Here is a 27,797-nt window from a genome sequence, read left to right as displayed (position 1 = left end):
TTAGACTCTCCTAATCAATGCAGAATTATTACCTGCCATGTGCTTTCTGAAAGAGTTTAAGAAATCAGGGCAAATAGGTCTTTAAGGAGGCTCAGCTGCTTTTAATATTTTTTCTCTTGGCCCGCTTCCTTTGCCTCCCCTCAATCTGTGTGGTGCTACCGCAGCTCCGCTCTGCACACCATGCTAGGACGCTTCCTTTTTGGCAGAATATGTTTGGCAACAAAGCCATAGAAACAGGTGCATTCAGAACAGCCTGGGCACCAGGCATGAGTCTTACTGAGGCAAAAATCTGAACACACTTGCTGAGAACCAAATTTACGCCATCGGAAGACTCCCCTGTGGAACTGTATGCGTCTTGGACTCTTCTCCCTAGATGGAGGTTTGCACTTCCTCCTGTCAGGCAAAAGACGCCGAGAGCCATCACCAGTGCTCTTTGCTGAGTGGCTCCTCTCTGATCTTGTGACTTGGTGCTGCGAGTCCCTCTAGGCTGTTGGCATGGGTGTTCTCTCCCTAGTGGAGCAGTAAGCAGATGCAGCCAGGTAGAGAAGCTGGTCCAGCAAAGAGCCATCCATTGAGGCTAGCAGACCTGTGGGGCCAGAGGCCAGATTGACAAGTGGAGGAACCTCGGAGTTGACCGGCAGGACCTCCGTTGGTTTCACACGGCTGTAAGTAGTCACAGTCTTCCTGATGCATGACCTGATCTTGTCTGAGGTTCTGTGGCAAAGCTGTTGTTTTCTGAAAGCCGTTCTTAACTCACACCAACCCTTAAGAGAAGTTTTGGCAGATGGTGTTGGCAGTGTTGAAACACATCTAGAAAAAGCTGCTGATTGAATTGGTTATGGGAATGGAGCTTGGTGACATTTGTAATTTATTACACTCTCCTTGCTTTTATTGATTATGGTATTGTCTGACTTTGATTCCTTTGGCAGAACAGTAATTCTCGTGCATATATTGAAGTGTCTTTCCAGCTATGAATTCTTTACGGTAGAGGTTTCTTTACCAAATGTGAATTCTTTTGAGGAAGTATGAAGTTTTGTAGAAATTGACTGTGAAACGTCAGAGAAAAATAAAAGTCACTTACTTGAAAACTATTTGGCCTTTGGGCTTTATAACTGCTTAAAACACTGAAATCAAGAGTTTGATTGATAGAGGTTTCATACGTATATACTCAAGGTATTTGGGGATGTTGAGATTAGATACTGAACTTGTGAAAATTCACTGTTCAGACTCCTACCGGTGTGAACTTAAAGGTGATGCAGGCAGTCTTAAGACAAATGGATGGTTTGACATTCTCTAGAGTCATGGAGGGTTTATATTGGGTAGGGTGGGAGGAGAAAAGAGAATACAGTTCAATGATTTCTTCCATCTGATATGACACTTTCACAGACGGAATTTTTAAATGACAAAAACCACTGCAGTTGTCTACTGGGATAAACTAAAGCCACATTAAGTAAAGATCTTTCTGCTACGGGGAGGTCCTTAATGAGTGCCTCTCCATGCCTTTTCGTTCATGTTTCTCCGAGTTGACTCCCGAGGCTCTGCTCCTCCTCAGAATTCACCTACGGAGTCTCAGTGGGGAAATCTGTAGAGTCTTCCCTGTCCTGAGGCCAGTCAGGACACCCCTCCTGGGATTTTTTTAAGTCACTGGAAAAATAAGAAACTTATCCTCATTTAAAGTCCTGAAGGATTGCCATAGTCTGAATTCTTACAGCATTATTCCTATCCTACACAAATTTTTTAAGTAACTTTTAAAAATATCGCTGGAAGAGGCCCCTCCTGAAACAGAGAACCAGCCTCCCATAAGAGATGGACTCCAGAGACACGGGAGCCCAAAGTGGATCCCGTGAGGCTTCAGAGAGCTGGGTCACTCTCACTGTCACGCCTGGCCCTTCGGCGTGATTCTGCGTGTGGAGACACTAGCCTGTTGCAAGCCTGTCCACTTCATCCACGTCCCGTGGGGCATCACTGCAGAGCGTGGCCTGGCACGGTGGGGTCCAGAGCCCTGCATGCACCTCTTGCATCTGACCATCATCGGCCGGCTGACTTTGGATAGGCATCCCTCTTCTCAGTGGAATAAATGGAGAATCGAAGTTGTCCTCTCTGGGGTGCTTCCCAGCTGTAACCACGTGTAAGATCTCTGGCTGTATTACAGCGAGCTTGATGGTACGTTATCTGATAATAACAGCTCTTCTTCAGTTTACTGTGGGCTTCCATCCTGATAAACCCATCATAAGTTGAAAATACCCTAAGTCAAAAATGCATGTGATCCACCTGACCTACCGAACATCATAGCTTAGCCCAAGCTGTCTTAAACGTGCTCAGAACACACGCATCAGCCTGTGGCTGGGCGAGCTCATCTCACACAAACATTGCAGGCGGATTCTGTGCCATCTGAGCCACTGTAGGGGCTGACAAGGGTTAGGCGTATCATGTGCATTTTTGACTGTGGATAGCTCACGTAGGTGTTGGTTGTTGCGCTGAAAGTGAAAACAGCAGCTGTCTTGAGTCAGCTGCTTGAGATAATGGGGGTGAGTGTATCGATTGATGACCCTCGCGATCACGTGGCTGACTGGGCGCCGCCCACCATCAGGACGTAGGATTGTGCTGCGCGCCACTCGGCCAGGGGAGCGGTCAGAATGCAAAGTGGGGTCTTTACAGAAGGCCCATCTCTTTCACACCATTGTAAAGCAAGAAAACCCTAAGTCAGAGACTGCCTGTAATTGTTAAATTTTAAAGAAAACCCTGGGGTGCTCACAGAGCAGGTTCCTCGTGCTTAGTTGATTTTAAAGCATTCTGTCAGATTTTAAACTTATTATATGTGACTGGGAGAAGCATTTTGCCAGCCTGCTTTGATTTTGATTACCTGGTTGGAGCTCACATGGATTCACTCGTTCCTGTATAAAAGACTGCTCTCAAATGAAGAAATAACCCCAAAGGAGAATAACTGGGTGAAGAACAGACTCATTTGAAAAGACCCTGATGCTGGGAAAGATTGAAAATGGGAGGAGAAGGGGGCGACAGAGGATGAGATGGTTGGATGGCATCACCAACTCAATGGATGTGAGTTTGAGTAAACTCCAGGAGTTGGTGATGGACAGGAAGGCCTGGTGTGCTGCAGTCCGTGGGGTCGCAAAGAGTCGGACACAACTGAGCGACTGAACTGAAATCGAATTATGTCCTTTCCTAGTCAGTCACCTGCAAATAGCCATTTCCTCTGAAATGAAGGACATTTAACGGGATTTTATATTTTAGAGTATGTCGCCGTTCTTTTATCTTGTCCTGGATTTCTCTCCCCACAGCCTTTAAGTTTCTCTCCTGGCCCACTCCCTTTGCCGCCCCTGAGCCCCAGAGCACCCTGAGTGTGGTGCTCTGCTGTGCGCGCGGTGCTAGGAAGCCTCCTTTCAGACAGAGAGCATGTTTCTGCATGTTTGATAAGGAGCCTCTTAGGTTGATTTACTGTTATTTTAATGGTAAATAGTCATAGACTGTGCCTATGTAGTGGTACTTTGTCAGGACTCTATTCTGAACCCAGGCTCTGGGTGTCACGTTTCATCCCCACCAGGAGGGGTGTTAGAGATGAGATGAGGTCTGCCTGGGTGACACGGAACGAGCAGAGTGGCCGGAGAGAAAGAGCCAGCAGGAAGCAGCTCTATCTGTTTCCTTCATTAGAAGAGGAGAGGAGACATCCGGTCCACTCGGCATGCTGAGATTATGGTGAAGTACAAAAAAAAATGATGTCTCTGAAGTGTTTTTTCAATTGCTCCACAGAGCAAGGTAGCTTCCATGCACAGAGCCCAGCAGTGGGATTCACGTGATGGCATTCCACCCCTGAAGGGCTGTCCTTTGCTTGGAATAATTAACACCATCTTCTACCAAAATCTCATTGACAGCTAAACGTAAGAGAGCAAATCTCAACCCAGCCTCTTAACTAGTTTCCTGGAAGGAGGTGTTCTGTGGATCCCTGGACTCCTGTGAGCACTTTGGCTTTTTCCTCTCAGAATTCCTCCTCCGTTCTTAGAACACGTGGCACACCCATCTCTTTCCGAAGGATGGTTATGCAAGACATGAGAGAATTGCTTGAAAGAACAGTCTGTGTGGGTCCTGCCTCAAATTTACAGCATCTGGAGGAGACGAGAAAGAAAGAGAAAAGCCTGCGGAGTAACACAGGGAGTGGGTGGAAGCTCTTAGCGATGAAAGGGAATAAAAACTGAAAGCAGGATCCCGAGGCCAGCCCGCGTGAGTCAGGTCGAATGATGAGCATTTGGGATGAGGCCATTGGAGTGGCTGGCGAGCAGGAGAGTAAAAATAGCTGCCTTTGCTTTTCCTGAAACCTCGCTTCATTGCAGGCATCACAAGGGCCCTGGAAGACTGCTCGCTAGTTCTGGTAAATGTCTGTATAACAGAGGCAGGCCAGGGCCTCTGTTCTCTGGAGGCACCCACAAGTCTTGGGCCGCTGACTGGGCAGATGGGAGCACTTGGCCTGGAGCCCGTCCTTCGTCCGGGGCCGAGAGCACGGTAGCTCCCGAGTCCTGGCCAGAAACCCCAGACCTGCTCCTGCCTGCTGATAGGAAAACCCTAATACCCCTCTGGAGAGCTGAGCTGAAGTCGCCATCTCTGCTCAGCCCTGATACAAATTCATAAGTTGCCCCAGAGTCAGGGGAAGAGAAGAAGCTGAAAGACACCCACAAATACACTGCACCTTCGGTAGGCCCTGTGTCCTGTTTGACAAATGCAGGAAAGCCTGGCTCCGGAGGTCAGGTGGTCCCCACAGAGCGTGAGTCAGTCTGACTCCCCTCTGTTCTCCAGCAAGGCTTCTGGGCTTCTCCTCGCCTGTCACCGGGCTGCTCGGGAAACGCAAGTGAGGGTTCACTTAAGCAAGACACACAGAGGAAGGGCAGTAGACCACCCAAGCCAACAGCCCAGGATAGCCATAGCTGACAAGCAACCCCAGGCCTGGGTCAGACGCGGTGCTTTCACCGATGGTCAGCAGGCCAGGTGGCTTCAAAGATGTTTTTTTAAAGCCTCAAGGTGATGCTTGCCTGTCTAGTTAGGATGTGTTTGGAAGCATGTGCTGCTTGTGTTCTTGAAGTGTTTTCAGGCTCAGTTACACTCTGAGCTCCTGACTGGTCAGTTACCAGTGTTTGCCCACTATGCCCGTCAAGTCGGGTCTAGTGGCAGGACTGGCCTTCTGGCCCCCTTGGCAGCAGGGCATTGAGAAATGTGGGAAAGCTTTTACCCGGGCGTAAATGTCTCCCACACTGATTTTTTTAGTTAAGGAAATAAAATGCTCCAGGACCCACAGACTCAGAGGTGAGCAGGCAGCTGACAGCACAGGCCAGCCCCACGGGAGGTCCCACTTTTTGCTGTTGTTTAGTTGCTAAGTCGTATCCGACTCTTTTGACCCATGGACTGTAGCCTGCCGGGTTCCACTGTCCATGGGATTCTCCCAGGCAAGAATACTGGAGTGGGTTGACATTTCCTTCTTCAGGGGATCTTCCTGACCCAGGGATCAAACCTGCATCTCCTGCATTGACAGGCGGATTTTTTTTTACCACGCAGCCAGCTGGGTGCTACTTTGGGGACCTTTAAAAATCTGAAAGCTTTGGTTTCCTGATGCATACCTGACCAGGACATGGTTATCGTCATTTCAGAGTAACAAACACATTAAGCTGTCAATGCGTTTACGGCCCAGGTGCTGACCCAGCTGTAGGGTATGAAGTCATGAGTGAAACAGGCATTCTCTCTGCTTCTGTTGGAGTGGGAGAGTAGAAAAGACCATCAGTTAGTCAGTCACCCCTTTGATGGGTTGTGTCTCACCAGGTCTTACACAACCAGAGTTGGGCATGTGAGCCTGGGCAAGGTGATATGGCCCACTCACTTCTACTTTTATTTCAGAAATTAATGTTTTGATAATCTTTGGCTTTAGCATCCTTGGATTAGGGCAAGAGTCCTTCATGTTAAACTGCTAGTTGAAAACAGAACTGTTGATAGAGGCACAGTATATTAGTTGATAAGTTTCACTCCCAACACCCAGCACGCTCGGAGAGAGTTCTAGAAAGCAGATTATCCTGTTTGGTGGCACCTTCAGACTTTCAAGCTCACCCACAACAGCACCTGTGTCCGCTTTCCTCAGCCAAGCTAGTGCCAGCAGAAGCATTCACATGACCCCAAGCCTGAACACCTCCTTAAATTTTGCACCATAGGCACCTTCCTTGCCTCGCCCAAGGCCCGGTCCTGGCAGCACCAAATGCTTCCTGAGGCCCAGGGCCCACAGAAAGACACACATGGTCCCTGACCTTGGAGCCCTCACAGCTGAGCCAGGAGAGAGCAGCAGGGCAAGGTGGTGTGGCTGCTGTCCAGGTCAGCTACAGACCAGAGTTGCAGGAGCTCTCCAAGGTCTCAAAAGGAATGCAAGGCGAGCTGAGATTTGAGCCCAGGCTTGGCATCGGGTGGAGTTTGGATAAGCTGCAAGGAAGTTCAGTTCAGTCGCTTGGTCTTGTCTGACTCTTTGCGACCCCATGGACTGCGGCATGCCAGGCCTCCCTGTCCATCACCAACTCCCGGAGCTTGCTCAAACTCACATCCATCGAGTTGGTGATGCCATCCAACCATCTCATCCTCTGTCGTCCCCTTCTCCTCCCGCCTTCAGTCTTTCCCAGCACCAGCTGCAAGAAGGGGAACAGCATTTTAGCCAAAGGAAAGAGAGGGGCTTCCCAGGTAGCTCAGTGGTGCTGGAGATGCAGGAGATGAGGGTTCGGTCCCTGGATCGGGAAGGTCCCCTGGAAGAGGAAACCAGTATTCCAGGTGGGATAATCCCATGGACGGAGGAGCCTGGTGTGCTGCAGTTCACGGGGTTACAAAGAGTCGGACACGACTGAGAAGCTGCACGCGTGCTCAGAGCCTGGGTGGAGGCATCGTGGTGAGAGGGAAACACACCTTTGGCCTGGATCTGGTTTCCGCGTGATCCTGGCGAGCTACATAACCTCCCTGGGCCTCACTTCCAAGTTTGTTAGATGACTGCGCCATAACAAAAGGCTACTGCGCCACAAGGTGTGGAGTTGGGGGTGGGGGAAGGGGGGCTCAAGAAACTAATCCTAGAGTCGTTACTGCAAGTGAAGCAGGCAGTTCGAGGGGTGTGGATGGGGCCAGCATGTCCAGGGTCACAGCCTGTCACATAGAACTAAAGAGGCAGTGAGCAGCCGATCAGCCCAGCTCCCTGCCGGCCTCCCACACTCTGCTGCCCTGAAAACAGATTCCCCGCCTTAGCACACACCTCGCAGAGTACTTGGCAAGCAGGCTCCGCCAGCTAGTCCTCAGCCTCACCCCTCTTTAGGGCGGAACGCCAAGGGGTGGGGAGCTATTGAGGAATCCGTATTGATTGCAGGCCCCACCCTAGCCAGGATCCTTGTAATCTCACACCCGGCCCAGCTTCCTGGCTGGTGACTCAGCCTGCAGCCTCCGCACATTTGGTCCTCCACACCTGTACGGGGTGAACTTCAGACCCCCTTGCTCACATTACTGCCCCCCTCCAGGGCAGCGGGTCTAGCCTGGGCTGCGTAGTGAAAGTGTTAGTCGCTCAGTCGTGTCTGACTCTTTGTGACTCTATGGGTTGTAGCCCACTGGACTCCTCTGTCTGTGAAATTCTCCAGGCTACTGGAGCGAGTAGCCATTCCCTGCTCCGGGATCTTCCTGACTCAGATCGAACTTGGGTCTCCTGCACTGCAGGCAGATTCTTTACAGTCTGAGCCATAGAGGAAGGCCTTAAAATCCCGATGGCCAGGCCACACTCCAGACCAGTTCTGTCAGATTCTCTGGGAGGTAGGACCTCCCTTCCCTACCCCTGCCAGTAATAAAGGCTCCTTAGCGGACGTGCAGACTGAACTGGGAACTACTGCAGTGGCTCCCCCTTGTGGGCTTGGGGGAGGGACTGGCCCTGCAGGGTGCAGCGTGATCGCTAGCGTGGCCATCTCCAGGAGCTTGTTAGAAGTGCAGAAGAATTGTAGGCCCAGCTGCTTGCAAATCTGCATTGTCACCAGGTTCCCAGGTGACTCCTGCACCCTGTCAAGTTGGAGAAGCACCGCCAGCAGCTTCCACGAGGCGCTCCCAGGGGCCCATGTACGGGCCAGGTGTTCACACACGCCATCTCAGGTCAGCCTCACAGCCTCTCTGCTGTTACCCCTCCAACAAGCAAGGAAACACCCACCATTTGTTCAACAAATCCTTATTGAGCGCCCAGTAGGAGAGAAGCTCTGTTATCGGGGACTGGGGATCAAAAACCATGCTCCCCTGCAGATCAAGTGCTCAGAGGCCAATGGGGTATGACGTCAACATCATCGCTTGACAGCTGTGTGTTCCTGGGCGACACCCTTGGCCTCTCTGAACTCCAGTTTCCTCTTCTGCTGATCTGGGCTGTGGTCATGATTCAGTGATGTTTTTCCCCTAGGCGGAGTGCTCACCAGAAGGCCCGGATCTAGCCTGAGTTCAAGGAAGGTTGCTATTGTTACAAGAGAAAAAAAAAAAAAAAATACTGCAAGGTTGTGGGGGGAGGTGCAGTGGGGCGGGGTAGAGGGACACCAGGCTCCGGTGGTTGCAGAGGCGGCAGGGAGGAGAGGTCGAGAGGTCTTGGACGCCAAGAACCTCCCAGGAGGTGATGCGCGGAGGAAGGGCCGGGGTGTGGACGAGGCCGCCCTGTCCTCGCACTCTCTGCCCCGATTTCTCCAGATCAGGCTGGTTTCCCCACTTTTCAGACGAGTAGATGAGTCAGACCACTATTGGCAGCGTGAGTCTGGGCCTCGATCCCGCCCCTTTGCCCCTGGGAGCTCTTTGCGGCTCCGGGGAGGAGAAGACACCCCAGGCGGCCCCTCCAGGCTTGGATCGCCCCCCAGTTCCTCTCCCGTGCGCCACCTTGGCCTGCGGGGCGCGGGCGCCCCCTTCCCGCGGAGCCGAGCCACAAGCAGCGAGCCCTGGCGTGCCCCAGGGATGCCCAAGCGCGACGCGGAAGCGCAGCCCAGCCGGGGGAACACCCAGCCCCGAGCGGTCCTGCACCCATGGGGTGGGCCCGGGCTGTGGAACTGCGGCCCTGGCCCGCGCAGGGGTCTGAGGAATCGATTTAGGGGTTTCATGTTCCCTCGGAGTACACCACCGTTTCCTGTAATTTAATTTTCTTTCCTGAAAGCGTTGCTAATTAAATCCTTTCTCCCGCTAGCAGTTGTCCCCTTCCCCTGCCCCTCTCTCTGTCAATTACCCAGCACGTTGCCAGGGAGTCCTGGCCCCCGCTGACAGGCGCTCCCAGGTGGATGGACCACGCTGCTGGCTCTACTGGCCGCCTGCTCGGCTCCCTCCTCGGGTCTCCCAGGGCCCTTTCCACCTGGACCTGGGGAGCAGCCCTTACCAGTCTGATTAAAAGCAGGAACAGCCCTTTTCCTGCCGCTGCTGGCTTGGAATCTATCAAATCTAATTCATATGTCATTTCACCTCCCCTGTCTTTCCAGCTCTGAAGTCATACTTAGTCTTCACTGCTTTTTTCGCCTAAGCACTCTTCCTGCCTTCTCCCCCACTGACCACTGCACAAAACGCTAGGCAGAAGTTTGCCAGACAGCCCAGTGTCTGGTGGAAGGGCACTCAGTGAATCTAGGACATAATCCGGACTAGAAGTCCGCTCTCTTGAGGCTTAGCCTTTTGGGGTCACAATTCAGAAGCCTCCCACCGCCCTCTGTGTTGCCCCTTTGGGGAGGTCATTCAGACCAAGTGTCCCATTGAGGGCTGAGAATATCTAGTTCTTGATAAGTCTAAGTCCAAAGAGGGTGTGGAGAAAGGGGAGCCCTCCCACCCTGTTGGTGGGAACATAAATTGGTGCAGAAGCTATGGAAAATGGGAGGGAAGTCCCTTTAAAAACTATAGAGTCACCCCACAATCCAGCAATTCCACTCCTAGGCACATATCTGGGAAAGGCAAAAACTCTAATTAAAAAACATACATGTACTGCAGTGTTCATAACAGCACTGTTTACAATAGCCAAGACTTGGAAACAATCTAAATGTACATTGACAGATGAATGAATAAAGAAGATGTGATACATATGTACGTGGAGTAGTGCTCAACCATTGAAAAGAATGAAATGGTGCCATTTATAGCAACATGGACGCATCAGAGATTATCATACTAAGTGAAATAGGTCAAAGAGAAAGAGATGTCATATGATATCACTTATACGTGGAATAAAAAAAAATGGTACAAATCAACTTATCTATAAAACAAATAGACTCACAGATATAGAAAACAAACTAATCATTACTGAAGTGGACAGGAAGAGAGAGGGATAAATGAGGAATCTGGGATGAACAGATATGCACTGCCATATGTAAAATAAAGAACGACCTCCTGTTTATTTAGCACAGGGACCAATATCTTGTAAAAACCTATAATGGGAAAGAATCTGAAAAAGAATATATATATATATGCACTGAGCGACTGAACTGAACTGGATGCACGCAACTGAATCATATATATAAATAAATATACATACAACTGAATCACTTTGCTGTATACCTGAAACACTGTGAATTACAGCAATAAAATAAACACTGCCTTCATTCAGTTCAGTCGCTCAGTCGTGTCTGACTTTTTGCGACCCCATGAACCACTGCACGCCAGGCCTCTCTGTCCATCACCAACTCCTGGAGTTTACGCAAACTCATGTCCATTGAGTCAGTGATGCCATCCAACCATCTCCTCCTCTGTCGTCCCCTTCTCCTCCCGCCTTCAATCATTCCCAGCATCAGGGTCTTTTCCAATGAGTCAGTTCTTCGCATCAGGTGGCCAAAGTATTGGAGTTTCAGCTTCAGCATCAGTCCTTCCAATGAATATTCAGGACTGATTTCCTTTAGGATGGACTGGTTGGATCTCCTTGCAGTCCAAGGGACTCTCAAGAGTCTTCTCCAACACCACAGTTCAAAAGCATCAATTCTTCAGTGCTTAGCTTTCTTTATAGTCCAACTCTCACATCCATACATGACTACTGGAAAAACCATAGCTTTGACTAGACGGACCTTTGTTGGCAAAGTAATGTCTCTGCTTTTTAATATGCTGTCTAGTTTGCATTTTTAAGCATTGCATATTTAACTGTTAAAAAAAAAAAAGAGTCCAATGTCCAATCATGACAGTGACTTGCCCGGGGTCACATAGGGACTCAGCATCAGAACTCCTGGGTACTCTGGACTCAATGTGGTGATCTTTCCAAGATTCCACTTACTGGATAGGGGGGATATGTGAGGCCCCCACCCTGACTTCTGCTTATCCAAGGCCTACTTCTGCTTATGCAGGGTCCCCCTTCCCCTCAGAGCAGCACATGTCTTGGATGCCACTCACCCTTCCTCTCTGTCTAAAAACCCCCATTCAGGGATTTCCCTGGTGGTCCAGCAGCTAAGACTCTGCTCCCAATGCAGGGAGCCCAGGTTCGATCCCTGGTTGGGGAATTGGATCCCAAATGCTGCAACTAAAGATCTTGCGTGCTGCAACTAAGATACACTACAGCCAGAAAAAAAAAAAAAAAAAAAAGATAAAATCTCCCATTCAGGCCATGTCTGGCCTAACTATCAGGGAAGAAAAGAAAGCAGCTCAAGCCAATCCCAAGATTTGAAAAGAGGAATTTGGCAGTGGTGGGGGGAGTGCTATTTTTTTTTAAGGAGATATTGGTGGTGGGGATTTCGGGCATCATGAGAGGGCCAGAAAGGGGCATTTGGGGATATGGACTCTGGGAAGGAGCCCACACACAGGACTGCATCCCTTCTGGAAGCCTCCAGCCCCAGCTCTCAGCTGTCTCGGCTCAGGGTTCCAGGTCAGTGCCTGGCTTCCTGTCTGCTGAGCTTCAGGCTAACCCTGCCTTCCGCGGGGAGGACGTTACCATGTGATCTCGCTTCACTGGCTGTCCTCTGGGCCCTCTGGGGGCTTCTTTCTTCCCATATGTTGTAGGTGAGCTTTGACACATGTGCTGCTTTCTCCTCAGAGCCCAGGCCTCCCATGCTCTGGTCTCAGGGGGATGAGTGTGAGAGATGCGGGCTCAGCCTCCTGGCAGCTTCTGGTCCCCTCCTGCAGGCGCCACAACACTGTCTGGGAGAGCAGCAGCCCAGAGACAGCTCAGGCCTTTCCGGCTGGCTGGGCATCGTCCCTGAGCCCTGGAGGAGGGTCCCCAGCCTGCACTGTCCTCAGGCCTCCACAATCAGCCTCCGGAAGAAGCTGCTTCATCCAGGGCAACTTGCCATCATCATCGGTCTGGGAGGAACCAGATTCACCGCACTGGCTCTGAAGTCAGCCTGTTTCCCTCAGCACGGTCCCCTTAGGCAGCTGGCTGTCTGCTCTTGTGCAGACAGAGGCTGAGCTTCGGGCCTCTTTCTGTCCCCCTGGGGCCTATCGCATAGTGCGTGCTCAGTCACTTCAGTCGTGTGCGACTCTGGTGGACGCGTGCACTGTGGCCCACCAGGCTCCTCCGTCCAGGGATTCTCCAGGCAAGAACACTGGAGTGGGTTGCCATTCCCTTCTCCAGGGGACCTTCCCAACCCAGGAATCGAACCTGGGTCTCCTGAATGAAAGGCAGATTCTTTCCTGTCCCAGCCACCAAGAAGTGCCTCCTAGTGCTGAATAAATGTGTTGGATGCCTCAATCAGTCAATGAATTAATGAGTAAAAACTCGACTCGTGGTTACTTTTCCGCAGGGAATTTATTGGATATCTACAACAGTCCATGTAGAAAGACCACCTAGCATCTGAGTTAGAAGGATAAACTCAGGAGCAGGCAGCCTGGGTTCAAATCCCAGCTCTGCCACACGGCTTTGGGCAAATTATATAACCTCTCTGTGCCTCTGTTTCTTTATCTGGAAAACAGAGGTAATAGTAAAGCACACCTCGAGGGATTACTGTGAGGAATAAACAGTGCGGGTAGAGTGTGTATATGATAAGGACCCGCCAGGTACAGAGTGCTCCGGAAGTGTTGGTCATCATCACTCACAGTAGAATTACTGCAAGAGCTGCGTCTGCACTAGGTGTGGGGGAATGCAGGGCAGCCCATCGTCTCCACTCCCACCTTCCGGCTTACAGTGGAGTTGGGAGACAAACCCACGCAGCAGGCAGGCAGGCAGAGCTGCCAAGTGGCGGGGAAGATCCCCCAGTGCTGGACTTCATACCCCGTGGCCCGTGGTGGGGCTGGGAGAGGCCTAGGCGGATGCAAGAGGCATGTGCTTGTGGGGCTGTCCACCAGGGGGCGGCGCGCCACACGGGCATGCGGGCCTTGCCAGTCAAGACCGGAGATTGTGCATCACGCAGTCTGCCCTGCATTTCAGAGTTTTCAGCTTTCCAATTCTCCTCTACTCCCAGAGGCCATCTTGGCAGAAACAGTTTCCCCCCAACCCCACTTGCTGAGTCTGGCTGGGGAGGAAAGAGGGATGGGGGAGCTCCCGGGGGCCCCTCTTTGGGCCCAGAAAGAGGTCCCAGTTGAGCTCTCCAGTGGCTTCGGGCTGAAACTCTTGGCGATGACCATGACTCTCTGCCTTTAGACTCCACCCTGGAGGACCCTGCTGATCTAGACATCAGTTTGTGCCTGAGGCACCCAAGTGGGACAGCCTGGACCCAGGAGAAGGGAAGGTTTAGGCTGAGTCAAGGTTTTGTAAGAAGTGGTCAGAGGGAAGAGGCAGGGAGCACGTGCCCTCAAGACTAAAAATCTTCTTCAGCTGTGGCCTCACATTGCCTACTCATGATCCCATCCATTGTACGTGGAGACTTGAAATTCCCAGAAATCACCTGGCATCCCTCCTTCTGGATAGTCCTTCCCATCCACACTTCCACCCACAGCCTTGCTTTTCTGCCCAACCAACTCCTATTCATCCTGTGTGACCCAGGTGTCACCTCCTCTGGGGAGTCTTCCAGCTTACCCATGGCCCAGTGAGTGCTCTCCTCCGGGCTTCCCTAGCACCTTGTCCCTCTCCCTCCCGTCTACGCTCTCATACCTCAGAACCACAGCCATCTGTGACTGGTCGTCTTGCTGGTGAACTCCCCTAGGTTAAGCAATGGGTCTCAGGCATCTTCGCCTGCCTGGTTCTTGGCATCTTGCCTGGCATCAAGTCGGCATCAATGAAAGTTTAAGGAATGAGTGGAGGAGCTGGGCCTGCACCACCCAGAGAGAGAGGAAGAGGGCAGAGGCAGAGACCAACACCAAGAACAGCTGAGCTACCCCTCCCAACCCCACCGTACCAACAGGCTCATCTTGGCTGGTGAGCAGGACCAGGGTTCTGCCTCACCTCTGAAGCACCTGGGATAAGATGGGAGCCAGGCATCCTTGCTCCCTGCCCAGCCCCCGTTTCTGCCCAGCCCCCGTTTCTCCCCAGCAGAAGAGGCTGCCTCTCAAGCATCCCTGAGAGCATGCCCAGAAGCAGGGGGAGCAGTGAGGCCAGTCAGTGGACTCAGGGTACAGAGAGGAGCCAGGAAACTTGGGGGACCAACTGCATGGAATGACGGGGACAGCTGTGTTCTTAGGGGAGGAGACTGGCTGAAAGATGCCTTCTAGGACCTAGGACTGGCTCCTCATTATAGTGGTTAATGTGGTTTAGGTCTCCTCGAGTACATCATTTTCCCAAAGCTCCTTTGGTTCTTGAACTCTGAGGAGCCCAGTATATCACTCCATCTGACACTGGATGTGGAGGCCAGAGGACCTGTGACCTCTATTGCCACAGGCAGATGGTTCCTGATCCCCAGTTTTGGGAGTCAGAGAGTTGTGCGTTAAAGTAAGCTCTGAACCTCTTCCCCAACTCAGGGTTTCAGGGTGGTTATTGGTGACACCATCAATTGCCAGCCAATGATGTCAGCCAGTGACATCAGCAAAGTGCTTCAGGGGGTCCTGAACCCCACCCAGGACCCCACCTAGGGTCACATTCTCTCAACTCCAGTTCTCCTGCTGGCCTGCCCTTTGAGGTCACCCTGATCACCCCACTTCTACCTTCAGGATCACTTCAGATCTTTCCCCAGTAGCTCTCTGGTCATGCTCCCTGTCTGTGAAGTGGCTTTGGCATCACCCCTCCTTACCAGCCTACAGCCACTAACCACCCGGACCCTGGTTACATCACACTCAGACCATAGCAAATGCCTCCTATTGGGTCCCTCCCACTTCCAGTCTACCTACCAAGGCTCCATTTCTGAATTCTAGATCTGATCAGGTAATCCCCTTGCTCAAACCTTCAGTGGTTCCCCCAGTCAGTTCACTTCAGTCACTCAGTTATGTCTGACTCTGTGACCCCATGGACTGCAGCACTCCAGGCCTCCTTGTCCATCACCAACTCCCAGGGTTACTCAAACTCATGTCCATCGAGTTGGTGATGCCATCCAACCATCTCATCCTCTGTCATCCCCTTCTCCTCCCACCTTCAATCTTTCCCAGCATCAGGGTCTTTTCCAATGAGTCAGTTCTTTGCATCAGGTGGCCAAAGTATTCCCTATGACCTGTCAAATTCATTCTAGATTTCTTAACTTGGCATTCAAGGCCCCTCTGCTCAGGTCCCATCTCTTAGCATTAACTCCCTCTGTGATGTCCCCTATGCTTACCGTTCCATGATCACTCCAAGGCTCCAGGCCTGTTCCCTCCACCCGGGCAGCCCTCCCCGGGTCCCTTCACCTGCTGAGACCTCATCTACCCTCCCCGGCTTTGTCCACATGGAAGCCCCCTACATCTGGGTGTTCTCTCTTTTTCCTCTGAGCACCCCCGGGAACCTCTCCCAGGATATGAACCTGTGGAGAACAGCTGTCTCATCTGTCTTCCAGTCCCACTGTGTGCAGATTCAGTGCTGGGCACATCAGGGGAAGATGATGTATGGAATGAGCGAATAAGCACTGACCGGTGCAAATATTCGGTCAGTGTTTATTGATCATTTACTATGTGCTTAGCTGCCGCTAGCATCCAGAGTAAGATGGTGAACAAGGCAGATGTCTCTGCCCGGTCGAGTATGGATGGCTCCTGCTCTAGAATGTGCTGAGGATGAACTACTGCTCCATGCACCCCCTCCCCACCTGCCCCAGCATATCTAGGGGCTGCCTTGCTGGTTGCCTGGTGGTGAGTGTTCAGGGGATGCAGACCGTATACAACACTGACCTAGGCTGAAGGTTCTTCAACATCCCAAGTAGCAAGCACTCTGCAGTTGTGTCCCCCATCAGTCCAGGCCTGCATGTCTTTGGATACCATCAGAGGTTATGTCCACTCACCTGCTCGGGGACCAGGCCCTCCCCCAGACCTCAGTGTCCTCCCCGCTGCTCCCAGGGCTGGGCAGCTCAAGGTGTCCTGACGCTGTAGCAGCCGAGAGGGCAGGGCTCCCCAGCTGTCCTCTGACACGGGAAGGAGGGAGAGAGGGAGACTCAGAGAGGGAGGAGGAGGCAGGGTTAGCCGTTCCATCCCTGGTGCCTGTGGGTCTGCAGATCCTAGCATGCAGACCTGTCTCCAACCAGGGGTGATGCCCATGCTTTTAGCAACCACACAGCACAACCTTGACCCCTCACATTGGACACTGGCTGAAGAGTGGGAGCAGAGTCCTGGGGGCCCCACGCAGCTGCCAGGCATTGCCCTTTTCATTGCTGACTTGCGAGGGGAGCCTGGGATCCCAGGGGAAGAGCAGGAGCAGCTGGGACAGCAGGGGTGAATTATGGACAATGGTTATTTACCTACTGGAACAGAAGCATTTTTAATTCTTACCTTCAGGATTTTAGCAGTTAGTATGACTGTGTCTGTGCATTCCAGCCTGGCCAGCCCTGCTACCAATGACAGTGCCAAAGCAACCATGTCAAATCCAATTTAAAACCACATATTTTATTGATGTTCTTCACTGACAATACTTAGCCGTGTATACAAATATTACTCAAGCCCCACACTTGGCAACCTCCCTACTGCCCCTCCCTGTGGCCAGTCAGCCAGGATATGACTCCCTGCATCATCTGTCTTTTGCTCCTTCACAAGGGCTGAGCCTCCAGGAGTTGGAGTGTGTCAGGGCTGGCTTCCAAGCCTGGACTTTGGGGTCTCCCTGCTCCTCTTTCACTCCCACTGCTTCAGTGTGGTCAGAACTGAGGGTGAGCATGCTCCCCTCCCCTCAATAACCCCTCCATCCTGGAAGCCTGGGCTCCCCTTACACCCTCTCTGCCACATCCTTCCCTTCCAAATGACCTGTTCTGCTGTCCGGCAAGACGGCAGAGTAACCATTTTTCAGGGGGTGGGAGTCAGTGCATGGGGACAGCAACTGGATGCTCCCGGGGGCAGGGATCTCACCATCTATTTCAGTGTTGTATACCAGTGCCTGGTAGAGACTTGGCACATGGTTGGTGCTCAATAAATACAGTAGGAGGCATGAATGAATGCGTGAATATAAGAGGGAGAAGTATGAGCAGGTGGCACTATTATTACATCAATTCTCTCAGAGGCATGAAGGCAGAAACTTCCCAGGCTCTGCTCAAGAACTCAAGGTGTTGTGCGGTGTTGTGCAGCCATGGTTAAGGTCGCTGTGACTACCAGCTGGACACTGGAGTGTGGGCTTCAGCAGGCTGGATGGCAGAATGGCCTTGGGACCCAGTCAGGAGGGGGTCATTTGTGTTGTCTCCACTCCCTCATATAACCCAGGGGTCTGGTCATCTGGGTCCCAGAACACACAGCAGCGCCTTCATCCAGAGTCAGTCAAGGTTGGTCTCCTATTTGCAACCTTATATTCTGCTCCCCCCATTCTTGAGCCTGCACTCTCCCTATCTCCCTCCTCAGAGTCAAGCATCACCTTCCAGCTTTGCTTTCCCCACCACTGCTCCAATCTGCTCCTGAAACGGCTCCATTTCCCTGTTCTCAAATGCCGACACCTTCAAGTAGCATTAAAACCTAGTAGTCCTGTCTCTTGAGAGACTGTCTCCCTGGTGGTTGGGTAGGGTTGCATCATGATTTTCAGACCCCTCCCTACCCGCCCCATCCTCTGTGAAGGCAAATAACTCCCAGGCATGTCTGCAGCAGGTCTTGCCTCTGGACCTGGCAAGGGGTCCTTTTGTGCTCAGGAAGAGGACACTGGGGTCATGGGGTGGAGAGGAGCTTCCTTTCCCTGACCCTGTGCAGAAATTCCTTCCACCGCACACCTATCAGATGACTGCCCAGTCCCTTCTGGAATACCTCCAGTTGTGGGGCACTCACTATCTCTCCAGGCAACCATTCAAACATGGAGCAGCTTTAGCTGCTAGAATGTCCTTCAGAAATAAGCCCATTTGCCCCCCCTCATTCTCAGTCCTAAAATATTCCAGTGCCCAACCTCTGCGTGACCCTCCCTCCTCCTATTTTGTCCCTATTTTCATAACGACATTCCTCACCACCACCCCCACACACAGAGACGCGCACACACGCCCTCTTCCATGTGGTTGTACAGTCACACACCTCTCTCTCGTTTATCAGTATCTCCTTTCCCTTCTCCCTTCCTCCTTGTCTTCCCATCATCTATGGAAGACCTGGAGGTTGGAGACCAATGGCAAAGGCTGGAAGAGTGCCAGGGAAAAGAAGCCAGGTCCTGGACTGAGCTGGGGGGCCAGCTAGGGAGGGGCGGACAGGGGACAGCAGCTGGAAAATCCCAGGCCATTGGCTTCTGTCTCCCAGAGAAAAGGCCTTGCAACTTGGGGGCTGGGAAGCACGCTATGGAGTTCTTTTTCCCTTCCACTGTCCACAGTTCCACAGAGGCGATGAGGACACATGACCCTCCTTTCCCAACCTCACTAGCAGTTGGCAGAGCTGACTTGGCTGCCTCTCACCCATGGTCATCTTGAACATTTTTGCCAGATTTCAGGCCCTTAGGGAGCATCATACCAGCAGTAAGAATCCACTCCCCACTCCTAATCTAGGGTTGAGAGGAAAAGCGCTAGCAATAGCAGTGAAGACAGGAGACTCGGTAGAGGGTGTGTAAACCAGGCAGACAGGGAAAGCAGGCACCCAAGAGAAGGAAACAAAAGCGGAGGCCTCTGAACAATTACCAACCACCAGGCTGGCTCATGGGGGAGCCTAGCAATGCCTAGGTGGCCTTCTTTCCTCCTTGTCATGATCCACCAACCAACACAGTTCTTTGGTGTCACAGACCCGGGGTGGATGCTAGGACCTTACCAGTCCAACGCTGTAGTGGGTCATGGGTGGAGACAGGGTGCTGTGGTCTCATGTTCACGAGGAGTCAAGACAGACACACACACACAGAGGAATGAAGGGAGCGCCCGCTACTTGTCCCGCTGCTTGCAGCTCTCGCTTCCAACATTGAACATGGGGACCAGAAGGCCCAAGAGCCACCTCTTCCCGAAGACCTCCTGTAAGTTCTTGCGCCAAGGCCGGGCTCTCACCGCCATCCCCTTCCGCACCTGGTGGCGGGTCTGCCCCCGGAGAATCAACAGCAACTGATGGCAGCAGAAGCCAGCGCAGGCCAGGCCGATGGCAAACCAGAGGTAAAGCATGAGGATGACGAACATTTCAGAACCGAGGACAGCTCCTGCAGAGGGCGGGGGGAAACACATTTCAGAACCGAGGACAGCTCCTGCAGGGGGCGGGGAAACACCAGACTCACTTTACACTCAGGCCACGTACGAGACTGCGATCCAGGCAGGCGCTTTCCGCTCCGGAGAGGGAGATGAATGAGACTGAAACTACATTTTGTAGCAATCTCAGCGTTGTGGCGAGGGAGAGGACTAGTTGTCCTAACTTTTTCTTAGTGCTGGTGGCTTCTGAGGCCAGAGAGGAACGCTGGGGACGTGGGGGAGAAGAAAAGGAAACGCCTATGGGAAGTGCCTAGATGCTAACCTTTGCTCAGGGTCAGTGCTGCCCATCTCTCTCTGCCTTCTCGTTGGGGGCTAGAAACAGGGAGACGGGGGTTTTCTCAGGAGGAGAGAGGGGTGAGCTGAGGACCCTGGAGAGGGAGATGGTGCCTGGGCAACTGTCTGGACTGCAGAGCCTGCTGCCTTCGGAGCTGTGACCACTGGCTGGGAGGACTCAGAAAAGTGACAGCATGATGGAGAACAGGGCCTCGTCATCAAGAAGTCACGAGCTTCAGGACAGTGGAGAGGATAATTCAATCATCAATGTTAAAAAGAGGACAGTATGGCCACTGGAACTTTCAGCCAGAGCTGTCCTGTCAGAGCTTGCAAAGGCTGGAAGAGGCCCCCAAGGTCATCAGTCTAGCCCCCTGCCTTGAGCTGCACTTCCCCTAGACCCCTCTAAATCAGCACTCCCCTTGAATGACTTAAACATCCACTCTCCTTCCGAGCTGGAGTGGTCGGTCCTTGCTAAGTTTGAATCTCCCAGCTCTGTGGTCTTGCACAAGTTTCTTAACCTCTCTGAGTTACAGTTTGCTCATAATGTAAAATGGGTAGAATAGCAATAATTCCAGAGGGTTGCATCATTCAGGGACACTGTGTGCCCAGTGGCCAGCATTATGGTTCACACTCAGCCCAGCCCTCCCTGCTGAGCATCCTTCACAGATAAGACTATCTCCAAAAGAGGCTCAAGTTTAACTCCTAAGACCATCAAGCTTTCTCCTTCTCCTTTCCAGGGCTTGGAGATCTGGCTGATCTACAACTTTGGCAGCCTCGACCTGCCCAGCCGCCAGGGCAGTGGGCCTAGCAGAGAACTCAAAAGTCCTCCTCAGCCCCTCTCTCCTGCAGGGCAAGCTCACCACCACTCCCTCCAATGAGGTGCAAGTACCTGCCAGAGACCCCACCTTACAACCTATTCTTCCTCTGCAAATCTCAACCATACACCTGCCTTCTCCAGCTTCCCCTGGCCCCCAAGGACCTCTTTTCCTCTCCCCAAGCTTCCATTTCCAGACTCCTGAAGGCTAGGCTTTTAAAACCTTTCCAATCTGAGCAATGCTGGATTCAGCAACCAGGAGGACGTGGATATGACTCAGGTTTGCTCATTAGCATCCATGTCTTGCCCTCAGCCCTAGAAGCTTTGATAGCAAGTTCCTCTTGGCAAACTTGGGGACAGATAAGTCCTGCTGCCCGAGGGATGGAAAGCTCAGTTCAGCTGGCTTGCCCTGGGGGCAGGGGCAGCAGTGGGACAGGGATCACCTTGGGCTGTATCATGCCTCTGACCCACTTCTTCCTTGTAAGGTTAGCTCAGGCAACCACATGTAGGATGAAGGACCCTGGGACCATGGTGCTCTCTGGGGTGCAGGAATGCTGACAGGCAAAGAGGGCCCACAAGCTGGGATGTGCGAACATCAGAGCTGTCAAGCACAAGTCTGCCTTGCAACTCAGCCTCAGGGACAAGCCTGGACTGACGGAAGCTGTTTTCCACAGGCCTTTTTTCTGGCACAAAATCAAGGCATACAGAAAAGACCTTGTGGCCTTTCCCTGGCCCCTTGCAGCAGCTATAAAAGGCTATTCTGGGGACCTGTTTTCTCTCAAAGTGTTTGAAGATGCCTAGCCTGGCTGCCTCAGCTCCTCTGAACTATTTAATAATAGTTCTGCTTCTTTCAGAAAATCAAAGAATTTTCCTAATGGGTTGAAACAGTCACACCATCCAGTCTTTCCAGCCCAGTTTCCCACGAAGTGCCTTTGACGGATCATCACCCAGATCTTTAACATCCATCCAGGGATAAGAAGCTCCCTCCCTCCCAAAGTGGCTCAATCATCAAGAAGCAACTTCAGAGGGGCAGCCCCAGGAAAGCAGTATGGTGGGAAGAATATGGGCTCTGGATGCTAGCAGCCCTGAGTCCAAATTTGGGGTTTGGTACTAACTGTGTGTTTCAAAGCAACTTATCCTTGTTAAGCCTTTGGTAGCTGAGTCTTTAAAAATTATATAATAATACTTATCTCACAGATTTGTCCTGAGGATTAGCTGAAATGAGATCTGCATGGTGAGTAGCACATACAGTCTGCCCAACAAACATTAAACTTTTCACTTGTCCACTGGATTTTTTTGGCACCTACCACACTGGCATAGTTTTCCAAATGCCACGAACACAGGTCAGATAACATCACCTCCATGTCTCAGATGAGAAGAATGAGGCTCAGAGAGGTGACACAACCTGAAGTGGTCCCATAAAGCCAAAAGAAACAAGTTCTAAAAATCTCACTGGCCAGTCCTTCTCTAGCACCAGCTGAGGGTGTGTGGCAGTAGCCATCTGAAGACCTGCCCCACTTTGAGCTCCCAGGGCCCACATTCGCAGCCATCCCATGCTCTGGTGACAGATCCGCTTTAGGGGTAGCCCCAGAGTTGTGTACAGTTCAGCCTAGTCAATTCGTTCCTTTTTACACCCTCCTGTCCTCCTGGCCTCCTGAGCAGATGAGAAGTGGGCTGGGGAAGCCTCAACCATTTGGGTTAAGAAGAGCGAGAGAAGGGACAGGAAGGGAGAAGCTGAAGAGGGGAGGTGTGTGTCAGGGCAGGGGAGAGAAAGGCTGGCAAGGGGAAAGGTGTGTGTGTGTGTGTGTGTTAGACACTCAGTTGTGTCTGATTTCTTTCCGAGCCCATGGACTGTAGCCTGCCAGGCTCCTCTGTCCAAGGGATTCTCCAGGCAAGCGTACTGGAGTGGGTTGCCATTCCCTTCTCCAAGGAGAAAGATAAAAGCCTGGCAAAGGAGGAAGGTGAGATGAGACAGTTGGAGATTAGAAATCGAGGCCTCCATTACTAGGGGGTCTGGCGAGGAGGTAAATGATAGTGAGGCTTCTTCTGCTGGAACCTGGATCTGGGCCCCAAGAAAGGGACAGACTGGCTCTGTTTCCCCCATCAGATTAAAGCAAGAGGTCCCTCTTCCTTACTTTCCTGTCTCCCGAACCTAGCACATATGGACAGGCCTCAAGCCCAGGCTTATCTCAAACCATTTCAAGATCCTCCCTGAGGAACCATCCATTTTTATGTGAATAAAACTACTTGGAAAAGGAAGTGTTATCAGGCTCTCTGGCTCTCCTCCTTCCTCCACCTGCTGGTGCTCACACTCCACCCCCTAACCCGCCCACCTGCCCTCCCCCAGTCTGGTTATTTCAGTCCCTGGCAGCCTCCCATGCTGGCGCCCGCCCGGGTCCAGAAGGCCCCGAGAGCTCTGAGTTCTGGGCCCAGCTCAACCACCAGCCCTCAAGACAGCCCTCATTGCTGGGTTCTTCCTGGGCCTCCGTGTTCCCACTGCCAAATGGCCCCAAGCTCTCTGCAAAGGACTGGGCCACAGCCCCAGTGAAAGACCAAAATGACGCTTCCCCAGAGTAGAGAACAGAATTTCATATGAGCATCCAGCCCAGACATACCGCAGCACTTTGGGGTTCTCAGTGGAAGTAGCTGTGTTCTGTCTCTCTTTGTCCCTGAAAGGTCAGTGGGGGAGGACACAAACTATTTGTCCTGAGCTGTTGTGTGTTGTCTATAAAGACCTGGGAGGCAGGCCAGAGGCTGTCGTTCAGAAATAAAAAGATACTGGGCAGCCGTTTAATCCCATCTGAGCCTGTTTCTTCATGAGAAATGGAAATAACAACGTCATACACACATGGCTACCTGTCCATATATGTATGCTGCTGGTCGTAAGAGCCAAGACTGTCAGGGCCAAGGTGGGCGAAGTGAAGGAAATGATGTCAGGGCAGATTTCAAGGCCAGGTAAGGTGGTAAGAACTGCCACCAGGGACCGGGTCCCTTAGGGCCTTGATACCCCAGTCTCCTTGGGGTACACTTTACAAAGTACAGCCCTCACCAGGGTGCCTTGCTGACCCCAGTGTGAGGGCCCACACACACCTGGCTCCTGCAAGTGTAAGAGCCTCCTGGAGGGTCAGATCCCCCGCCAGTCCCATGACTGGTGTGAAGATGGAGTCATTAAATATGGCTACAACTCCAACCAGGGTGCTCTTTGCTCTAGGCCATCTGTAGACTGGAGAACAAACTGGTGGGGTCAAATATAATGTGTAGAAGGGCGGGACTGGCCCAGCACCTTGGTCAACCTTCCTGTGGTGAGTTGGCAAGATCCTTAGAGGGCAAAGTCCTTGGAGGAATGTATGAGCCGGACTGGGGTCCAGGCAGAGGAAGGTCATAGCATGGGGCTTCCTCACAGGCTGCATGGAGGGACAGCCAGCACTCAGCTCTGCCTGCTACAGAGCAGGTATATTGCCTGGCTGGCCACAATTCTATGAGCACATGAATAGTGGCACCCAATGAGGAGAGAATGAATGAGGATGAGGGTGGAGAGGGAGGTTGCCAGGTAACATACATGCCCAGTTAGTTTGAATTTCAAATAGATAACAAAACAAAACAAAGCAAAACAAACCAAAAAAACCTAGTATGAATATGTCCCCTGCAGTATTCAGGAAATACTTGTACTGAAAAGTTAAGCATTGTTTTATCTGAAATTACAGTGTACCTGGGCATCCTGTATGTTATTTGCTAAACCGGGCAAACGTAGGGTTGAGGTGGAAGGTCTCCATGTAGGGCCCAACCTGCCTGCCAAGGCCCACTCACCAGAGAAGAACTGGCTGATGGAGGTGGGAAGGAGCGTGAGGAAGGCCAGGGGGTGGGCAAAGGAGATGGAAAGGACTGCGGAGATGTAGGCCACGCCAGCCACCATGGAGTAGAGGCAGGCCAGCGAGGTGTAGAGGCAGAACAGGACGAAGTTTCGCATGTTTCTGCTCCCGATGCAGTTGCCGGTGAAGAAACAGTGGTGGTCGTGCCTCAGGGTGACTCTGGCACACACGCGGCAGAAGTGGGTGCTGGGCGGGGGGCACAGGGCCCTCCTGGCCTCGGCCCCCTGGCAGGCGTCCAGGTCGTCCGGGGAGTTCTGGATGACCAGGACGTAGTTGCCCAGGGCGTTGGTGGAGAGGAACAGGAAGAGCGCCCCATGGAGCAGGGCGGGCGAGAAGAGGCGGGCGGCCGTGGGGTCCTCACGCATTCGGGGCAGAAAGAGGAAGAGCTGCAGCACCAGGGTCACCAGGGCGATGCACAGGAAGTAGGCGGGGGCCACCACGTTGAGCAGCCTCAGGGCCAGCATCCTCGATCACATTCCTAAGGGTCCAGGGTGAGAGGGAGACTTACCGCGGGGTCCCGAGGGCGCCCTAGGGTGCTCCCCAGTTCTGTCTGTTCTGCTCCATGAAAATCCACGTCCCTCAGATCACCCCTCCTCTTCTCCCTAACCGTGACCAAGCAGGCAAGACACCCTGAGATCACCATGGCCTCTGGGGGCCAAGCCCTCCCTCCTGGTGTCTGCCTCCTGTTTTTGAGCAACCTCAGCACCCTGGGGGGTCGGCACAAGGAAGGCTAGGTCAAGGGCTTGTGCTCAGTCTGTAGGAGGTGGGGCCGGGAGGGGAGCTAGGACTCTGTTCCTCCACAGCAGTGGAAACGTGCCCGGGTTTGGGATTTCTCCCTCCAACCCCTAGGAAGACAAAGCAGAAGATGTGGGGTGAGGGCAGATGGAAATGACCTACTGGCAGCCTTGTTTCACCTCCCCTTTCTCTGCCCCACCCCCATCTCGGGCAGTTCTCTGCAGCCTTACCCATAACCTAAAGAGGTTTGGGGGTGTGTGTGCCTGTGGGTCCCCTGATGTTTGCATGGGATGGGGGGGGTGTTCCTTGTGTATGATTCTGTGTGTAATCTGTGTGTGCGCTTGTGTATCTGTGTGTCTGAGTGTACACATAGCAGCCGCTGCCATCTGGCTTCTTAGAAAAATCAATGACAACAATCAATACATTCACACACACATTTAGGATGGGGGGGCACACCGGAATACCAGGATCAGCTGGTTTTGCTCAGCCCATCTCTCCGACTGCTGACTGCCCTAGCTATTTCTTCGCAAAGAGGCGACGAAATTAAAATCCCCCTGCGCCCCCTCCCACCGCCGCCTACTTTGCGCCTGCCCGGCCCCCGCCCCCGCCCCCCCACACCCGCCGCCCTCCTGGCGCGAGAAACCCAAACAACCCCGATGGCGCCGCCGAAACCCTTTCGATGCCAACAAGCTCTCCCCGGGCACAGGAGTGGCTGCTTGGCCAGCCTTTCAGCGGACTGACCCCCGCCGCGGATTGCAGCCCGGCACCAACACATTTATTCCCCCTCACCCGTCACAGTCCTGGTTCCTGCCCAGCTTCGGAAGCCACTGAAAAATAGGATTCTGTGTGCCCGCGAGAACTTTTCCAGGGGCTCAGGAGTAGGCGAGCCTGACTCGAGAAAAGTTCTGGGAAGGGCTGTTGCACCCGGGATGGGCGAATGCCACGAGGCCTCGGTCCAGGCTGTCCCGTGCCAATCGGGTGACCGATCACCTTGGAGTCCCCTTTGCAGGTGCCGGAGCCCCCAGGAGACTGGCGGCCGCCGTAGGGACCGCGGGCCTCTGTCAGAGGCGGGGGTCTCGGCGCAGGGCTGAGACCTCTGGGGATGGTCGCTGGGGACCCCTCACCGCCCCCCTCCGCCAGACGCTCCGGGGGGACTGCGGCGGCGGCGGCGGCGGCGGCGCTGCCCACCCCCAGAGAGCCGGCAACCCAGGCTCCGGAGAGAAGCAAGTGCCTTCCCCACGCCGGTCGCCAGGGGGGCCGCGGGAGCAGCTTCCAGATGCGCCGCGGCGCCGGGAAGAAGGACGGGCTGGGGGCAGCGAGGGGCGCACGGCCAGCGGCCGCAGCCCCAGCCCTAGCCACGAGCGGGAGAAGGGACCGCGGGGACCGCGCCGGCGGCCCCGGCGCGCAGGGAGCTGTCCGTTCAGCACTGGCGCCGGCCTCGCCCGCCGAGAAGGGCGGCACAGCCGGGGCCCCGGCGAGACAGACAGCGCGGGCGGCCGCGGGCTGGGCGGCCACCGCCTCCCGGGCGCCCGGGAAGCCGCCCCCCGCGCCGCCGCAGAGCGAGTGGGGAGAGGAACTCACCGAGCTCTGGTCGCCGACAAGAGGAGCCTCGGACGCCGGCTCTCGCCCTCCCCGAGGCTGCAAAGTTGCGGGCTCGGCCCCACGGGCTCTCAGCCTCCTCACGCTTCGTTGGGGGACCGGGCAGGTAGCGGGGGTGTCGGGAGGAGGGAGCGGGCAGCTGCCGTCCTCCCACTTGGGCGCCGGCGAGTGGGGGCCAGGAGGCGGCGGGTACGGCAGCTGGGCACCCACCCCCCGCCCTTCCCAGAGCCCCGCCACCCCTCCCTTCCCTCCTGGGGGCGGCGCTCCGGCCACCCCGCTCAGCTTCGTGGACTTGCCGCCCGCCCGCCTCCAACCTTCCCCCACCTCGCTCCTCTGGAGCGGGCTGGGGCTCCCCGCCTGACTTCAGCCACCAGTCCAGCTGTGAGCTCTGGATTCAGCCCTGATGTGGACGCTCTCACCGTCATCTGCTCCTTCCCTCCCCACTGTGGCTGAGACCCTTCCATCCTCTCCGGTCTTCTCAGACTGAGGAAATAGGCGGGTATTAGGAGTTCAGCTTTTCCCCGGGGGCGACCACCTTTGAAGATCAGCGTCCTTGTGCTGATGGCTTGAGAGTCCCGACCCTGGAGCCTGTCTGCCCGGGGTCTGAATGTCCATCATTCACAGCTGGGTGATCTTCAGATTCCAGTTTCACCATCTGTAAAAGAGAGAAGTGAGCTTATATGTCAATAATCTATGTAAAGCGCTTAAACAGTGCCTGCCCAGGGTGAGTGCTATTTGAGTGTTAGTTTGTAATTATTGACTCTATTTGTTGGGCCCTTACTGGGAACCAGGCACTGTGCTAAGCCTTTAGCATGAGGCAGCTTTGTTCATCCTCAGCAGAAGCTCCGTGATGTCCATTGTATGGATGAGGAGACTGAGGCACGGAGGAGCTAAGTTCATATGCCCAAGGACATATGGCGGGTAAGTGGCAGAGCCTGGATTTGAACTAAT

The 27,797-nt window shown here is 53.4% G+C and overlaps 1 protein-coding gene across 2 annotated transcripts; it reads right to left on the bottom strand.

Moving 5' to 3' along the window:
* Nucleotides 1–16,856: 16,856 nt before the first annotated feature.
* Nucleotides 16,857–27,012, bottom strand: ZDHHC22 (zinc finger DHHC-type palmitoyltransferase 22). Of its 2 annotated transcripts, none has more exons than XM_061158342.1 (3): nt 26,829–27,012; nt 24,451–24,990; nt 16,857–19,510 (listed from the first exon to the last, which is right to left on the bottom strand). In XM_061158342.1, the coding sequence occupies exons 2-3, from the start codon at nt 24,974–24,976 to the stop codon at nt 19,245–19,247; spliced, it is 792 nt and encodes a 263-aa protein (XP_061014325.1). In that variant the 5' UTR covers nt 24,977–24,990; nt 26,829–27,012; the 3' UTR covers nt 16,857–19,244. The 2 variants fall into 2 exon arrangements, with proteins under 2 accessions (XP_061014325.1, XP_061014326.1); XM_061158343.1 differs by lacking the exon at nt 26,829–27,012 and adding an exon at nt 26,037–26,112.
* Between the last annotated feature and the right edge of the window lie 785 nt (nt 27,013–27,797).

This window comes from Dama dama, chromosome 12 (genome assembly GCF_033118175.1).
Source record: "Dama dama isolate Ldn47 chromosome 12, ASM3311817v1, whole genome shotgun sequence".
In the NCBI taxonomy this organism is placed as follows: domain Eukaryota; kingdom Metazoa; phylum Chordata; class Mammalia; order Artiodactyla; family Cervidae; genus Dama; species Dama dama.
The sequence above is the reverse complement of the archived record's forward strand: the minus strand, read 5'-3'. Positions and strand labels throughout refer to the sequence as shown.

Coding starts and splice junctions, on each gene's coding strand:
- ZDHHC22 (XM_061158342.1), bottom strand. CDS start 24,976: ATGCTGGCCCTGAGGCTGCTCAACGTGGTGGCCCCCGCCTACTTCCTG. Junction 19,511..24,450: donor CATCAGCCAGTTCTTCTCTG/GTGAGTGGGCCT, acceptor CGCCCTCTGCAG/GAGCTGTCCTCGGTTCTGAA.